This window comes from Eleginops maclovinus, chromosome 5 (genome assembly GCF_036324505.1).
Source record: "Eleginops maclovinus isolate JMC-PN-2008 ecotype Puerto Natales chromosome 5, JC_Emac_rtc_rv5, whole genome shotgun sequence".
NCBI lineage: Eukaryota > Metazoa > Chordata > Actinopteri > Perciformes > Eleginopidae > Eleginops > Eleginops maclovinus.
In genome coordinates this window covers 22,161,332-22,179,394 of record NC_086353.1, presented here as the reverse complement: position 1 = coordinate 22,179,394, position 18,063 = coordinate 22,161,332, and the positions used below count along the sequence as shown (strand labels likewise).

Sequence of the window (18,063 nt, the reverse complement as noted above, 5' to 3'; positions counted from 1 at the left end):
TAGACAAGAGAGAGGAGGGAGAGATAGCAGGGGGGGTAATGGAGAAAAGGAGGCAGCTTTAACATCTTCATTTTAGGGCCTTTTAGCGGGACTGTAACTGGGTTGGACGGCCTGGCAAACTGGGCTTTGACTTTCTGTTAGCTGAGCTCAGGATGGTCATGTAAAGAGTAAAAAGCAAAAAAAAGAAGTTCTCTCTGTTCCTACCACTGACAATCAGCTTCATATCAAAACGCTCGATGGCTGTTACCCAGGCCGTGCTCCCTTCCTTCAGCTCCTTCGCCAACCTCGCTCAGTCCAGCGACAATATGAAAGTAAGTATGAGCCCGACTTCCGTTGTTTGAATCCTACACAGTGACAGAGAAAGAAAATAGGCTTGGATACTGTCACGGTTTTTATCATTATGAATTTCACAGATAAATGCCTCATTATATGACTTGATATTTACTGAACTTCATCAGGTTTAACTGGAGCAAAGGCTGCTTCAATGCACTTATTGGAAGTGCTTTAAGGCATCTGCTAATGTGATATGAAATAATATTAAAAAAAAACCTCACAAGATTGGTGGACAGTACTTGAGTTAATTTACTCAAGTACTGTCCACAAGTGAATTTTTGCGGTACTTGTACATCATACTATTTTACTATAATATGGAGGCCAATGTTGTATTTTTTATTTCATAGTCCATTATTTATTGGATATTTGTTGTTATCAGTTACTAATATTTGGAAGTATAAAACGTCTCCACCTTTACCATCTTCAAAATGTAAATCGTGTTCACATCAATTGATCATTTGATTCAATCCCGTGATATATTTTACCTGAAAACATTGCACAATAGAAGTACTTTTAGATTTGGTGCTTTAGGTATATTTTTATGCTAATGTGCTTTTACTTAAGCAGCAGTTTAAATACCAGACTTTTACTTGTTACAATATTTCTACACTGTGTTGTTGTTATTATTATTATACTTAACTAAAAGATCAATGCTTCTTCCACCGCTGCTCATTATCTGAAAAAAGTGTGAAAAGTGAAATGTTATATAACCCGATTCAATAAATGTTTTAAATTATAAAACGTCTCAAGTCTATCAGACATTCCCGTTTGGGCAATGAAAGAGTTATGGGTGACAGTGCTGTCCATCCTGGCCGCAGACATTTCCCTCCCTAAAGTGGGACCACACTAAAAGTAAGGGGGAGAAATCCAGACAACTCATTTTATGTGAAAATCAACTTTGTCGATTGTGAAGTACAAGTGTTTCCCTACTAAGCTACTGTGCAGGGATTCTAACACAAAGGGAGAGTTTTGCACTAAAAATTGAATGTAGAAGACACTTGTTGAAAGAGGGATTAACTCAGACTCATATTAGCTACAACTGACCTCTTTACAGCCAGTATGAGCGGAAGAAGCAAATACAGCACCCAGAACTCTTTCAATGTACACACAGACATATGGCTATTGTTTAAAGACAGAAGACACAAATGTTTGTGTCATAACATATTATTTATTCACTTTTTTTGGGTAATTCCATTCCTGGTTATAACTTGTAATATTCATTCCCTTTTTTTTAATTAATTGTAAACTTTTGTAAACAAGTTCTTTTTTACATATAGCACTGTTGTTTTTATTTACATAATGAAAATGGGCAGTAGCTAAACGTGATATAAAAGAATGTATGAATTTAATTTTTTTGTGATTTTAATAGGTTTTTAAACAAAAAATGTTGTGTGTTTTAGTGTTTCAATTTTGGCTAAAGAGTTTATTTATTATATTCCTATTTTATGAGCTGAAGATGCACACACCTTTGCCATATACAATTGCACTGCAGAAATGATTGAACAATTAAAAGCCACCTATGATGAAAATGGTGAACTATTTAAATGTAAAATCATGTTCATGAATCTCCTTTTCACTTCTTTTTAATCCTGACTTTTCAATGCTTTCCAACATGGTCTAGGAGTGGAAGTCTGAGGGCGACTCTCTCAGCAGCAAACTGTCACCGGGCAGCTCTGAGCAGCTGCAGGTCTCCCAGCAAATAACTGAGGAGCTCCTGGATGATGACAGCAGAGCATCCTGGGACATTGAGTTCCTGCTGTCTGAATGGAGCAGTCCCTCTCCCGACCCCAACCCTTCTCTGGAAAACAAGGATCAGGGACCCCCACAGTCAGACCCTCACACAGCGTACTATGACGCCGTTGTGTTCAAGGAGCAACCAGCTCAGGAGCATGTGCAGGTGAACACAGGCTGTCTGATGGAGCTCTTGCCCCCAGCAGGGACCACCCCCTCAGTCCAGCCGGAGCTGTATCGCCATGGTTACAATGGCGAACAAACGGGTCGGTTTCCCAGTAATGTAGATCAGTTCAGCTTCCCTCAGGGAGGCAGTGTGGAGAGGCACAGCAGAGGAAACAAAGTGTCATCCTGGGACTTTAACCCTTACTACCCCCAGCAACACCCCTCCATGGTGACCTTCCCCGACAGCAGGGTCATCCCACATCAAGCCGTGACCCCTGACCCGCGACACTACAGCTACATGCCACACTTTAACCACAACCTCTTCTGTGACTACACCCACAGCCAGGCCTCTAGTCACCTGGCTCTCCACCAGCAGCCCCTGCTAATGGGACCACAGCTGCCCCCTGGTGGGGAGGAGGTGAAGCGCAGTCGAAGGGCTGCGGGGAAGAAGAGGCCCGCCGTCCACTGCTGCGTCTACCCCAACTGCAGCAAGACCTACACCAAGAGCTCACACCTCAAGGCTCACCTGCGCACTCACACAGGTAAACCCCGTTGAAAAAGACATTAGTCTCAATGTGTGACTCAGTGCAGTGCCGCTGCTAGCCATTTTGGTGCCCTAAGCATAATTCCTTCATGATGCCCTCCCCCCCCCCCCCCCCCCCAATAAAAAAACATTCGCGGAAAAGTTTAACTTTTTTATTACCAAACATATAAAACAATAGCAGCAGCAAACACACAGCAAAACAACAAACTTTTGACATTTGAAAGTGCAAACTCCAAAATAAAATAAATGCTATGTAAACTTTTCTAAATGCCTGGCTAAACACTATTAATTTCACGCCACACAGTGATAAATGGTCTGAAGCCAGAATTGTTAGCCTACCTAGTGCAATGACTGCTAACTGTTACTGAGAAAGTATTGGCCACCGTCACGTCAAAATAAACCATAAACTGTCTACTATTCAATATCTAAAGTAAAGTAACGGCTAACTGGCATCAGTTACTTGCAAAATGCAGTTATAATTTTTAACAGCAAAATCTCAATTTAGCTTGCGCCTAAGTTATAACACATATTTGAGTTTGCTAACATTAGCAATAACGTCAGCTAGTTCAAGGTGTATGCATAGGCTAAGCTTTACACTAGCTGCACATATTTCCCGTATTTAAGAAAGATTAAACGTGGACACTTACCTGCAAGTGATGCACGGGCATCATCTCGCTGTTTCCTCTTTTTTCTTTTTTCTGCTCCTGACTCCTGTTGCCTTTTCATTTCCAAAAATGTCGAGTAATCCAAAAGACCACTGACAGCAAGGGCACCCACAGGGCGCTTGGGACGCAGATTGTGCAGATTGTGTTTTCGTTTGTGTTTGTGTGAGTGGGGAGGGGAGGGGGGGAGGGGAGAGGGGGGCACCATCGGTACCTTTGAGTAGTATGCCTAAAAAGTGCCTCATATTTCTATAGTCTACTGAAATAATTTCGGCCTTATAATTATTATGACGATTTTTCATTAGGCTATTTTTGGTGGTGCCCCCTCGACACTTGGTGCCCTACGCACAGCGCGTAATGCGCGTTATGGGAGCGGCGGCACTGACTCAGTGATTTATCTTCTGTTTTATTGCTTATTCCTCAGGGGAAAAGCCTTACCACTGCTCCTGGGAAGGCTGCAGCTGGAAATTTGCCCGCTCGGACGAGCTGACACGTCACTACCGCAAGCACACGGGACAAAAACCCTATGAGTGTCTGCTGTGTCAGAGGGCCTTCTCCCGTTCAGACCACCTGGCTTTGCACATGAAGAGACACACCTGATGCTCACACAGAAAACAAACACACAAAAATATACAAATACACTCTCATACACACTTTTAACACATTTTTGATATTGGCTATTTTTTAAAAGTTTTTTTTCTCTGAACCAAATCAGTAAATCAACTGAAAATGTTTTCTAAGTATCATCTTGAAATCTGCACTTAATGATCTGGTTAGTAGATACAGGCCCACATGTAGATAAGCAACATGAGAATTGAAACACAACAATTATAGGCTTGTATTAAAATTACTTTTTATATTATTTTGTTTACACATTTTAAATTGATTTGTGGTTAAAAAGAAATATCGTATTTTACACTCTTCGATCTGTGTTTTCCCTTTAATGTGACAGTCTAGGTTTCAGATGAGATTAAGTGAAATCACAGTGATTATTTATACATCAATAAAACATATCTTTAGAGATTTCTAAAATGTAATTTAATGTAAAGAGATGAGGTGGTTCTCTCTTTGTCTTTGACCTAAATAAAAATAATAATAAAGTTATAAAATCAGGATCCTTTATAAGAGCCAGTTAGATGAACACTGTACACTGTGGGCATGTATTCAGAAACCATTAACACTAACATAATACCCACCTACAAAATAAATATAATTTATTTTTTGTGTACTACTGGTTATAAGACAACACACAGTTGTAGTATCTCATGGCACGCTGAACCGAGTCATGAATGCCTAATGCCTGCTGTATTACTGCTTATTTGATATCTTATTTTGATTTCCTGTTAGAGGTTTAGTTCTTAATAACCTTTCTTGTAATTCATACAAACCAGTGATGTGATGACACAGTAAATGGAACTATGCATTTTTGTCGCCTTCCTTTATGTTTGTCTGCCTACAGATTATTAATTTAAGAAGAACATATATGCTTTTGTCTCTCGCATCAAGCAGCATTTAAAACTATAAATAATCCGTTGTTAATTATCATCTAAAAATGCAAGCAACATATTTATTAACATACTCTTTTTTATTACCAGAAGATATTATTGTACAGTGTTTTTCTATCCTCAAAAGAGTGCTTTAAAGTCTTTTATTGGTGTTTTTTTATAATTCTAATAAAGACCACTAATGCTGTAATGCTGTCTCTGCATTAGACATTTTTAAAGACACCCTACTATGCATTTGGGGGTTTCCCCTTCCCTGTAGTTTGTTATATAGGTTTTTGTGCATGTAAATGGTCTGCAAAGGCTAAAATCCCCAATTTCCCTCCAGAGGGAGTTTCTCTACCACACTGGCTCTGGTTTCAGACAGAGGGTGAAAAGAGGTGCTGCAGCACAGGCAGTATGAGAAAAATAAAGAGCTTTTTGAACATTAAAGCATGGAGACATGTCCCAGTAGAGGCAAAGTACAAATATGAGCCTAAAAATGAGCTGACTGTTATATTATACCATCAGTGTTGTTAGGGTGTTATTCGAAGATAAATCTACCCTGTATAAGGCAGAAGAAGACAAAATATTTTTAGAGAATACATAAGAGCTTAGGCATTTTCATGAGTCATCCTCACAAGTAATGCCAGAATTTGTCCTGTAGGTGGCAATCTGTGGCAGTTGTTTCAAATCTGGGTGAGGCTGGTGCTAGCAAAGAACATCTTATGTAACTCAGAACTCACGGAATCGTCCTGATTAGGTCAGATGATGGAGTTAGTCATCACATTAGAGAGCTCCTCTCTCTCTCTCTGTGCATACAGTTGCACAGATATACTATCTGAGGAAAGACAAACATAGAAAAGTAAACATCATTACCCACTCCAACCAAATATGTCTGTCATACTTAAACACACAGACCAACATAACTTCATTTGCATATGCTACAAGCACCAGAGGGGATTTTGTTTTGAGTTTATTAACATCTGGCATTGTTGAAGTGAAAACTCACCATCGACACTCAAGGGATATATTACAGTGTACCGAGTGTTTTGGTAAAGTACCATTTAATTACAATAAAACAGGTAAATAACACCTACAAAAGTCGGGTTCAGAGTTCCCTTCTCTCAATGTCAGAGATTCCAACTAAACAAGAACAAGGGGAATCTGTTTGTGATATGTCAGCTTTAAAGGGGCTGCTCAGCCTCTTAAATCAGTTCTATAATATATTCTGTGATGCCAGATTCTAAAGTTAACAGCCCATTAAATGGCTTTTATCAGACGTTATCACTACCATTATAATGCCTCCGACAGGAAGAGCTGTAACTGCCCGTACGTTGCAGTTATAAAACATCTGGTTGTGTTTTGTATTGAAAAAAAACTACTTTGCAAGGTTAGGGGAAAGAATGTGATTTGGTTTCAAGAAAAAATGTTTGTAACGTGAATTAGGGTTATACATGTAAGTGAAGGGTAAACTGAAGAGAAGAGGAGAGCTGGGTCCAGATTTATGGGGGAAATGAGATATAAGCCATTTCAACATAAGACCACTGGCTAATGAACGGATAACGTTGTTAGCTAGAAGTGAGACCGAATAACTAAACTGTAGTTTAATGTGTTTTACAAAAACATGGCTGCACCAGGACATATCTGAGGACAACGTTTCCTTTGATGGCTTCCCAAATATTGCTTCTTCTGGGCCAACAAGTATTGCATAAGAGCTTCACCATGGGCCTGAGTCTTCAGAGGGTCACTGTGCCAGGACTCCTGTCTCGTTTTTGTGCCTAAGACGTTGTGACCCACATACAGCGGTCTCCTGTGTTTTTAACCGATCCTTCCACCAAGAATGTATGCCTTTATGGACTCCATGGGCTGTGTTTGTATATCAGTGTCTAAACTACGGCACCAGACTTCTTCCTTTCCTCTTATCATAATTACTACAGCCAGAGGTTGCTGCAAAGCAATTTTGATTTACCTTACCAATAGATGATAATGGCCGGATAAGCCAATAAAGAAGGTAGAGTAGTACCATCAAACCTTAACTGATAATGGACATTTAAGGGGCTGATAAAATTAAAATCGGTGTCTCTCTGGAGGGAGATTTCCAAAGTTTGAATGCTGTATGATGTTAAAAGTCTTAAGAGGTAAGTCCAACAACTTCACAGAAGTGTATCACTGACTTTCTGGAGGACCCTTTAACTATCTCTCACTGATTTGGGGCAGTAGATTTTAAATGGGTGTAGCCGGTTTAATAGGATACATTGGTTTATTCCTACTTGGCCTAAAGTAAGACAGGTACAAACACACTGGTGATGAGGTGTGGTGTTAATCTTTATTTGGAACAGCAATTAGCTCCAGTTTCCTCTTTGGAGCACTATCAAGGCTATGATTGGCTTCTTAAACCTGCTCATCCAAAATGGCACGATAGCCCAACAGCAGGAAAGTGAGCCGACACTCAGCACGCACTCTCCAATGCATTAGTGCCTTACTATCGCCAAATATACACACATTAATTAATCCTGCTAATTATAGTGTTACAGATATACTTCTTGGTCATTTATAACTGGTTATCCACTGAGAGCGTGCTCACATAGAAGGATGGTGCACAGTTACACATCAGCAGATAAATCCAAAGCACTTCCCTGATAAGTTAGGGATGGTTTTGAGGCTCCATCTGTAACATGAGGTCATCGTAGCGAAGCGTTCTAAGCGTGATTGATTCTGAGACTTAGAGTTTGGATGAGGACAGGGTGTTCTGTCCTGTAGTGCCCTGAAAAGAACAAATACACTCCCGCACAAATCCCCCTTTGTACTTCCACTTTCTAATTCATCCTTCCCTGTTTACGTAATGTTATACTTTGAGTCAGGGAATTATGCAGGCATTATTCATTAAGAGAACTATTCAAGCCTTTGCAAAACAAGCACTGAAGCATGAACAAACATGAAATATTAAATGTTTTGGTTTCTTATTTCGTCTAAGACGCTAAACAGATTAAAGTTGGAAAATGGCAAAGGCAAAACAAACGTATAACCATACAAACAATTCCAACAACGCAGAGTAAAAACTGCTATGCAGATTTCCAAATTCCTTTTCAGTAAATCCCCAATGTATTAATAATAAGGGATCATTAAACACACTTAATATGATTCATATTTTCTACTTCCGTGCCAACCGCTTATCAACAAGCTAAGGGAAGGTTGACTGGGGACAGATTTACTGTAATTTAATTCCCTCTCCCTCTTCTTTTTCCTCTGTGGAGAAATGGAGAGGAATCAATTTGTCTGACTTTTGAAGAGAATCTGTCCCATTGTAGAGAAAACACATTCAACTCTTAAAAAAACGTAGTTGTATTATTGCATATTAATCATTTGACAGCAAGACCCGACATTAAAACTGCAGTTTTTATAGATTTTAATTAAAACATTTATGAATTCATTTGAAACAATTGTACTTTCTTCAAGCATCGTAATGTTTTCTTTCCTGCACAGACACACCCTAAACCTAAAGCTCAGAGAAGGGGGATACTGTGTGAACCCAGCAGAAGAGTGTTACTTAAAAGAAGCAGAGACCTATTTTACACAGCAGAACAAACAGACATACACAAAACAGTCACATAGAAACCCACATTCAAACAACATTTACTGCTTAATGCTATATGGGAATAATATTTAGGAGTTGTTTTGATTATTATAAGCCCCTGATACCTCAGGACAGCACTGATGCCATCCATCAAACTGAGGGCCTGAGGTTAGAATTTCTAAATGCAGATAAACTGGAGCAGCATAAAAAGTGTCTGTTCTCACTCCAGGATATTCCTCACTAGGCTAATTAATTGTAACTTTGTACGGCAGTTTGGAGTTAATTACTGTACTGTGGGTTTTGCGATTACGCAACCTCCCAAAATGTGAATCTTGGCCCGATGTCCAAAAGCAGGATGAGGATTAAAGCGATGAAAGCCGCTGCAGAGCTGAGGCTGCCAAGAGGCTCCCTGAGTCCAAGTGGATCGAGGAACAGAGAGAGGGAGGGAGGGAGGGAGGGGAGGGGGGCTAGTCCCCTGAATTGAACTTGAGAGTACACAAAGACGGAGTCAAACGAGGCCAGTGTCCGCTGTATGCTCAGGTGCCTTTCTGCCTTTGTTTTAAGATAAAACTGCACCATAGGTACACACTAATGGACATTCACACACATTTGTACCTCCTGTCTGACAAGTTGTTGACATAATACATAACTAGCTCCTAGCCTTAAAAGGAGGTTTACTATTGCAATTGAAAGACAGATTTACAAATGACAATTTAAGGATAGCCTAAATCAAAGCTAAAAAAGCTGAGATATCTTAAATTTTACATAAAGTCAATCAAAAACACCATAACTAATAATGCATCTGGATAGTGTCTTTTTGTTAGAACACTTTTAACCACGTCTTGACCCTGATCCATTGTGAGGACAAAGCAAATCTGAAATTGTTCTCGCAAAGTTAGAAGAATGATAACCCTATATGCTGCCATTTGATTTAATCTTTATGAGAGTAACAGCCTGGAGGTTATGAAGTAGCACACAGTATTCACGTAAAGCAATAAAGAATGAGCAATGATTTATCTTTCTGCAAGAACACTATCTACCATGGAAGTACCTCTGCTAAAGAGCTTCTTATTATAGGACATTTAAATATTACATTATATCAGATCTATACATAACCAATTGTTTTTATCCTTGAAGTCGTTACAAACGTGTTGAATTAATTTTCTTTCTTATAAATATTTGCAAAGCTAATTTATTGAACATTTGGAAACAAGATTATTTTTACATCCATATTTACTGGCATTTCTTTGTCGGTTTTGCACTTACCATATCGATACGTAGTTAAAAAGTCAAAAAGATGATTTAGTTTTGGTATTAGTCTTCTTCTTCTGCACACTACCTATAAAAAACCCTCTAAATATTACCTGAAATTAAACTTTTGTCCTTTAGAGGGAAATTCTTCAATTTGTGTGAATGTCAAATGAGTGTTTATGGTACAGTTTATGTAGTAAATTGTAGCATTAAATTCCCCAGTACGTGATTTATTGACCTCAGAATTTAATTCACATCTGCTAAATGTGTTGTTAATCCTGCATCCAGTGTTGTGAGGTGACATGAATAGTAAATTAATGCATGAAAGAAATAAGGCTTTTTCAGCTCAGATTTCTCTGGGTATCCTGAGGACACACATGCTGTTGATGTCACTCAAAAACAGAACTTCTTTGTTGCCCTGCTCCTATTGCAAACTGGCTTTCAATGGGGAAAATGTGATCCAAAATATGAGTACATATCATGTTGTACTTCCTGCCTGAGTTGTTATACATTGCATAATATTGCAGTTGCATAATACAGAATGTCCAGTGAAGTAGCTTTTAAAAACTGTTAGAGCATCCACCTTCTGAAAAGCACATGCGGTTAGGATTAGAGTCACGGAGGGTAGGGGTGATGTTAAGTCAATTCAGAGTCCATGAGTATAAACACAATTTTCCAGGAACATTTGGGTCGTTTCACTACTTTGGCCAGGACTGAAAAAGCTCAAACATTGGATGGATTGTCATGAAATTTCATACAGACTTTCATGGTTTGCAATTCCCGTTACAGACATTCAAGCTCCTTAACTGACCCCCTGACTTTAACTAGTGGTATACTTAGGTTCACAACCAAATACCTGCATCAATGAAACTCCCATGAGCCTCACTTTTAGTTTCGAGTCGACTAATATGAAAATGTTAGCTTTTTGACAAGTTAAGCAGAGCTAATGAAACTAATTTAACGTTATGCCTTTTAAACGTTAGCGCGTTAGCATTTTTATTGCGATCATGTTAACATGCTGATGTTAGCATTAAACTCAAAGCACAACTTCACAGAAGTACAGAGGCGCTAGCTTGGCTGCAGACTCTTAATCTTGTTCGGCAATCTTTGAGAAGAGATTCCTGGAAAAACATCTCTCATTTAGAATCAGAACATGCATCAAAATGTCGAAACATTTGAAAATGATGGAGACAGATGAAATCATCTCAGACAAGAAGTAATTTTGTGTTTGTTAAAGAAAATTAGATTCAAGTCAAAAATGACTTGTTAAGACAGGTTTGTTCCAGTGTAACCCCACGATCCAGGCCGCTGCTTGCATTTCTTGGAAAGGCAGGAACTGAACTCAAAATGTTTCATTTAATCTAATTAGTTGGCGGGTCATTCAGCTGAACCTTAGGACAGTGGTACAGTTTTTGATTCACAGAACCTCCAACACTCTCTCTGCCTTTGAGCACACAAAGCCATGCATCAACATGTCCAAACGCATCTGTTAAGGTCATAGAAAAAGGTCAATAGGGATATTGATCTGCATAAATTAAAGAGTGAGAAGTTAACTGTTGCCTTGTTTTGTTTTTGGTTAGATTGACACAAAGACAGAGAAATCCGCGTTTCCATGTGGGGGGAAGAAGTATCACTAGCTCGCTCATGGAACAATGTCCCTTTTTTCTCTGCAACCTCACCCCAACTGAACTTCCAACACTGCGCAGTCCTCAAATGCTCTCGCTCTCTGTGTGTATTGCATAACTGCTCTCTTTCCATTCACACTATCCACTGACATTCAAATGAGTAACTCTCTCTAAAAGGCACTTGACGTTCTTCGTCTACAAAACATGGTTATAAAATTATAGATTAACTCATAGGTGCGGCAACATGGAGATGACCTTCTTTTGTTCTTACACTGTAAGGTCATCAGCCTCTGAAAAGGAAGATAGAACAGAGGGCTTGATATTACACATTCTTCTTTAGGTCAACTGGTGTGCCTGCTAACCTTATGCTGGGATAGAATAAGTGTTTGTAGAGAAACAAAAAGTACATGTACACATTTTTCCTTGTAGCCAGGTTACCTTTGACTCCTCGTTATCGAAGCTCATCTGCAAAGAGCAAATGAGGACAACTCCAGCAACCATGACTTCTGTCCACAGAGGACTTTTTTAAACTGGATCACCTAATCTACTTTACAGTATTTAATAAAAGTGCCGGTTTCTGCTCTGAGTTTTTTCTAGGTAGAAAACTGTCATTGAAATAGAAATGTTAACGAGATCTCACACACCAAGTGAATAGTAGGAACAAAAACCTGATTTTTTCTTCATGAGTAAATGTAAAAAATATGACTTAGTATAATACCTGTGAAACCCTGGCCTTTCTACTTTCACCATGTTTACGTTTTTAATTCATTTGCAATCCTTTTTTTTTTACCCCTGACTTTGTGTGATGTAAATGTTTTTATGTTCATTAATATACTTTATTTGCTTTCATCAATGTGTATCTATATATATGTTAAATATCACTTATTTTTGTCAAACTGAAACGTTAACTGACGTAAAATAGAAATGATATTGAAATGTCATACTTAAAAAATATTTATAAAACAAGTTATACTTTGTGTTTCGTGCATATTAGCAAATGTTAGCATGCTAACAAGCTAAATGGTTGACTTTAAACCTAACATTAGCATTTAAAGTTAGCTCTGACCTTTGTGAAGATCAACTCTTTCTCATGTTTGTATTTCCTGTTCGCATTTCAGTAACCCTTTAGCCCCAAATGCATTACAGCTAGTCAAGAAATACCTACTTGTGATATTAATGATATATTGATATATGTATATATATTTCTTTTTTTTACGGAGAGCTAGCTAAACGTTTTTTTTTCAATGATATGATTGGCTGAAGTCTGAATGACATGCTATGATTGGCGGATTATCTGGAAGACAGCCTATGATTGGCTAATTTTTAACTGCCACATCACGTACCTTCTGACGAAAAATGATACTGTGGCAGCATAAGCGGGAAAGTCAATTAACTGGCAGTAACTTAATGACATTTAAATAATGTTACAAATTGGCAACACTTAAGGTGCGGCTAACTGTTTGTTGTATAAATATCAACCTCTCTTTCGAATCAACATCCTTTGAATACATAAGTCCCTATTTAACCAATCAGTCAGGAATGGTGGCTCTCCGGTTTGTTGTTGTTTGTTCTGCATGTCTCCGCTGGTTTCACTCAGCGGGCTTCCTGTTAGGACGGGGAGGAGGAGGAGGAGGTCGGGTCAGCCAGGGTGAGGATCCGACGATCCGACCCCAGCTGAACCGATGAGTGGGGGAAGAAACTGCACAGAGCTTTTTAAGGAGGAGAAACATCCAGAGACCTGTGCTGCTCCACATGTCTCCTAAACCTGACAGAGGAGATTCATCAAAGGCTTCAGAAGCTGTTTGATTTGTAAGTAAGATCTCTTTACGTATCCCGAGATGTGTTTATTTGGTTTTTAAAGAAAGTTTCTGCATCATTTGTTTAATTTATCATCTCATCGGGTGAAATAGCAGTTTAATATTTTATATGGGATTTATTATAAAGGTAAACAATAAACAACGTAGCACCGATCAGTGATCCATTTAGGGTTTAACTGAAAGATTGGAAGTGATAACACTAACTGTAAATACATTCTCAAGGTAATAGGGTAAAAAAAAACCATTTTTAATAATGAATCCAAAAATACTCTTAACCATAATCTAAAGCGAAATTTACAAGCTAAATGAATAATCACAGCCAATGTCACATTTGTCCATCACATGTGTTTTCTTATTCTCGCAATACAATCTGTTTGTATAGTAATTTGATCGATAAAATATGCTAATTGTATGACACTTATGTAATGTGGATAAAGTGACATTCAACATTTATTTCCATTTCGTTATGAATTTGTATTTATGTAGCAGTATCCCACTGTATTGCTTGTTATTATTTATTTAATATAAGTTATATTTAACTAAGTTATTTTTTATTATATTCAAGTGTCATCCAAAACAAGTATCATGTCGATTTTGTGTTTTGCAACCTTGTAAACAAATGGTCACCCCTCTATGTGTGTGTATTTTGTCACCACCAGATGGTGCCATTATAGCACACTTTACCCCGAACCACCCCAGAAAGGTCCTCGACCACCTCATCGCTCCTTCAGGTGTGAAATCAGTGTTGGAACATGACGGGTCAGACTGTGGGAGGTGTTGCTCAAGCACTGTCAGCACCCTCACTGCTGGCTGTAGAGGGACCAGAGTCAAGGCCTCGAGCAAGGGCTGCATCCTTCACTGAAGAGGCTGTTTCCATCCTCACCTCCAGGGGAGGCCAGTTGGCCCAAACCCTCCTTGGTCACACATTTCCCTTCCAACACAAAGAGAGCCTTGCCAACACAGAAGCAAGAGCAGGCAGTAGCTGCGATGAAGACAACGTCAACAGTGCACGCCGCAAACGAGAGTTCATCTCTGATGATAAGAAAGATGACGGTTATTGGGACAAGAGGAAAAAAAACAATGAGGCTGCCAAGAGGTCCAGAGAGAAGCGGCGAACCAATGACATGGTGCTGGAGAGGCGAGTGCTGGGCCTGCTTGAGGAGAACGCCCATCTGAGGGCTGAGGTGTTGGCTCTGAAGTTTCGCTTTGGCCTGGTCAAGGACCCATCTGATGTCTCAATCCTACCATTGTCTGCACCACTCCATTCTCACCCAACACCCAGTGCAACAAATCGCTACCAGCCTCACACAGATGGATCCTCATACCCGAAACACACACACCACGTCCTTTCTCAGCCCCCACATCAGGGTCCCATCTATGCACAGAGAGGAGCTGGGCCTTTGTCACATCAAAGTGTATCTGAGGAGTCCAATGTCTCGACCTCATGTAGCTCAAACATGGGCAGCCCTGTGTTTTTTGATGAATCTCCAAATGAGCATCTTGGGCCTTCTCCGAGGGAGGTGGTGAAGGAGCAGCAAGGCTACGACTCCCACACCTTTCCCCTGGAGGTCAACAAGCATCAGTATGTAAACAGACAAGACTCACACGAGGGTTTGAGGAGCCTCCCTCACAAGCTCCGCTTTAAAGGGCCCTCTTGTTGCAACGATGGAGGGGACATTTCTCCATCTTCTGATACCAGGCACAATGGACCCCCTGTAGCCACAGTGTGGCCTAACATCCAGGTGAGGAACCAGCAGCAGGCAGGACTGGAGGGTCAGATAGAGAGTCAGGCCCCTTGGCCCAGGAAGGAGGCATATGGTGGTATTGGGGAGCATTATCAGGGTCTGTCCTCTCCTCATTATAACTCCTTCTCTCTTCAGAGCACGAGGCACACCAAGCATTCAACAGAGGACTTCAGTCTCAGGTCTCAGATCAGCTGTTTGTCTCAGGAAGTGGCTCAGCTCAAGATGCTTTTCTCTCAGCAGCTGCTCTCCAAGATCGCTTAAAGGACTAAAGTTAGCAGACGGATTTCACACTACACCTTCGCAAACCATCGATCTTACAGACTGCTGATACTCTGACAGGAGAGCATGGTCCTCGTGTTAACAGCTACCTCTGAAGTGACAAACCTTACTGACACCTGTTTCACTGGAAAAGCTTAAGATGGTCGGCACATCACTACCAGAGAAAACAACAACATCTAGTTTTTAATAATGTATTATGTGTAATGAGTGCAAATCTAAAAGAGATTTCTGTGTTATTCATCTACGGAACCAGGACAGGCAAAAGCATTTTGTAAGTGTGATCTAAATTGTGGAAGAGACAGTTTTACACGTGTAATCTTATCATATTTTACCATCATCGACAACTGGTCTGGATACATGTATTGTGTGATCTTTGATTACACTATAATCACCGGCCAAATGTTTTTTTAAATTTTTTTTTAATATATGTTTTGGGGGCTTTTTGCCTTTAATCGGATAGGACAGTGGAGAGTGACAGGAAAGTGGGAGAGAGAGTCGGGGTGGGATCCGGAAAGGACCACGGTTCGCGGGCGTACGGTGCAGGTGCCCCAGCCAGTTGCGCCACGGCCGGGGCCAAATGTATTTTTAATATGTTTTACCAGATGACATTTCATTAATTTACAAAAATCATCATAAGGATTTATTTTCTCTCAGGGCTTCTGGAATAACCACATGTCTTTCAATCATGATAATTCCTCAGATTTGAATGACGCTATATTTCTGGATTCAAAACGGGTCTGTCAGAAACACTGGACATTACCTTGGATACAACACATAGTACACGGTTAAATGTATAACACTTTATTCACTCAACTCAGATGTACAAAAGCCATTATTGTCTGCAGTGGGACAATTCATAGGTTTTTAACACAAATACTGTATATATTATATGCTTTCCTAAAGAAGACGAAAAAAGACTGTACACCTTTTATGTTTTTGTGATCTTAATATTGCTTACTGTATCTGATTTCTATGAATAAAATAAAAGTGTATTTTATGTAAACACGTTGTGATACATTTTTTGGTATATTTGACAAATTACAAACCATCTACAATTAGCTCCTCTGTGATAGAGTCTAAATCATTTTCGAGATTGAAATATTTTTGAATAAATAGATGCTGTTTTTGTTTTAGAGGCCATACATACAGTATTTAAGAGTAACATTCGTAAACATGCACTAAAGAGATGTGTTCAGCTATATTTAGACTGCATTTTGCTTTACATCACAGGCTATGAGAGGCTGGGGTAAAAGTAGAAAGCTGACCAAGCCAGGGCCTAGAGAGAGCTCTGAGTCACTGGAGAGGAGAGGTGCACTGCGCAAGAGTATGTATATATCACAGATTTCATTTTGTGCTGAAATGATTAATTACGCTCTTTAATAAATGCCTTAAAACTGGACAAACCACCTTGCCGTCAGTCACCCCTAACTAAACAAAGGTTACTGATATGAGGCCAGGGGGGGAGTGGGGTCTCGGACAGTGCTAGGGAGAGGGGAGTGGTGTACGGATGCAGGGAGGGATGTGAGACTGTGCATGAGTCATCACTCACGTCAGCAGAACAGAGCTATTTTTAGCATTGAGGCAGCTGCAGTGGAGACTGATTGGACCTCATGTAGGGAAGGATACAGGTTCAGAATCCATTAACACCTGGATGGAGCATAAATCTGCAGATAGACATCCGATGAGCTGATTTGAAATACATTCTGTAAGCAATTGCCAGAAAAAGCCACAATAAATACACTGAATTGTACAGTTTTGTATAGAACCTTGACCCAAATGCCATTATTCTTTATGGTACATTCTTCAGTTTTTCAGTATTTTGTATCAGCACCAGGTGGCGCCAGGTGTCTATCAGCATTGATCATTGACTCATTCATTCAGTCACTCATTCATTCAAAGTGTTACTACAGAGGTCATCTCCTCCATTGTGCTGCTGTTGCAACACACTCTGATCACAGAAAGAGCTAGGAAGTCATTTTAGGTTGAAAGTAAAACACTACCACCTTTAAATGACCCGCCTTTACAAAAAAAAAACACAAAGCTAGAACAAGGAAGGAGCTTGAAAATGGCATGATGATTATTATATATTATAATATTTAATGTCAACATGTGAGGTTAAACAGGTAACACCGCTGCAGCAGAGGCCCTGAATGAGGGCAACAACAGGAGATACACATGAGATCTTTTGTCTGCAATCAATCTTCATCCAACCCCCCCATGCCACAAGCCTTATAGGCAGGAGCGAGAGCCTTCCGGTTGCTAGGCAGGCACCACCAAACCACAGTTGCCAAGGGAATGCCTGCATGCAGAGGCAGCTGAAGAGATGGAGCAATGCGTTGGGGGTTGGTGGCGAAAACAGAGCCCTGGTGGGGGGAGGAGCTAGACAAGTTCAAGGTTTCCCCCCCCCCACATGGTCTAATGGTGGTGGTGGTGGTGGTGGTGGATGAGGTGAATGAGTGCATGTGTGTGTTTTGAGTCAAGGTAGGGGGAAGGGATGTGAGTGAGAAAGTGGGTTGGAAGTGGATGTGTGTCTGATACCAAAACAGGGCAGACGCAACTGCTCATGAAATGTAGTGGTGAGGAGGACAATGGGCTTTATGGGATAATAGAAAAGCTCATAAGCAGACAAACCAGAAGACACTAAACATAAACAAGTTGACTGTAAGGGTATAAAAAACAATGGTGTAATTCATGTTTTATTAGAGATCTTCCATGTGTTATTTATAATGGCCATGGATAGTTACAATGATTTAAGTATGATGTTTTACAAAAAAAGGGAGCAAAAAATTTAAATAATTGACATTAACACCACACACAAAAGGGGCAGGGTTCAAGCTGCTTACAATTTCCAAT

General features: G+C 39.9%; 2 protein-coding genes across 3 annotated transcripts; both read left to right on the top strand.

Annotated features, from left to right (window-relative positions):
- On the top strand, positions 1 to 5,130 carry klf1 (Kruppel like factor 1 (erythroid)). The gene is made up of 3 exons (XM_063882738.1): positions 1 to 311; positions 1,955 to 2,771; positions 3,860 to 5,130. Exons 1-3 carry the CDS (start codon positions 237 to 239, stop codon positions 4,033 to 4,035), a joined length of 1,068 nt encoding a protein of 355 aa, XP_063738808.1. The 5' UTR covers positions 1 to 236; the 3' UTR covers positions 4,036 to 5,130.
- Positions 5,131 to 12,805: 7,675 nt separating this feature from the next.
- Positions 12,806 to 16,213, top strand: LOC134864004 (nuclear factor interleukin-3-regulated protein-like). 2 transcript variants are annotated; one of them, XM_063882731.1, is made up of 3 exons: positions 12,806 to 13,178; positions 13,846 to 14,928; positions 15,067 to 16,213. In XM_063882731.1, the coding sequence occupies exons 2-3, from the start codon at positions 13,939 to 13,941 to the stop codon at positions 15,190 to 15,192; spliced, it is 1,116 nt and encodes a 371-aa protein (XP_063738801.1). In that variant the 5' UTR covers positions 12,806 to 13,178; positions 13,846 to 13,938; the 3' UTR covers positions 15,193 to 16,213. The 2 variants fall into 2 exon arrangements, with proteins under 2 accessions (XP_063738801.1, XP_063738800.1); XM_063882730.1 differs by having other exon boundaries at positions 12,815 to 13,178; positions 13,846 to 16,213.
- The last annotated feature ends 1,850 nt before the right edge of the window (positions 16,214 to 18,063 follow it).

Bases quoted from the DNA above. Each gene is read 5' to 3' on its own strand.
- klf1 (XM_063882738.1), top strand. From the start codon at position 237: ATGGCTGTTACCCAGGCCGTGCTCCCTTCCTTCAGCTCCTTCGCCAAC. The intron at 312-1,954 runs GTAAGTATGAGC...AACATGGTCTAG, and splicing joins AGTCCAGCGACAATATGAAA to GAGTGGAAGTCTGAGGGCGA. The intron at 2,772-3,859 runs GTAAACCCCGTT...CTTATTCCTCAG, and splicing joins TCACCTGCGCACTCACACAG to GGGAAAAGCCTTACCACTGC.
- LOC134864004 (XM_063882730.1), top strand. From the start codon at position 13,939: ATGACGGGTCAGACTGTGGGAGGTGTTGCTCAAGCACTGTCAGCACCC.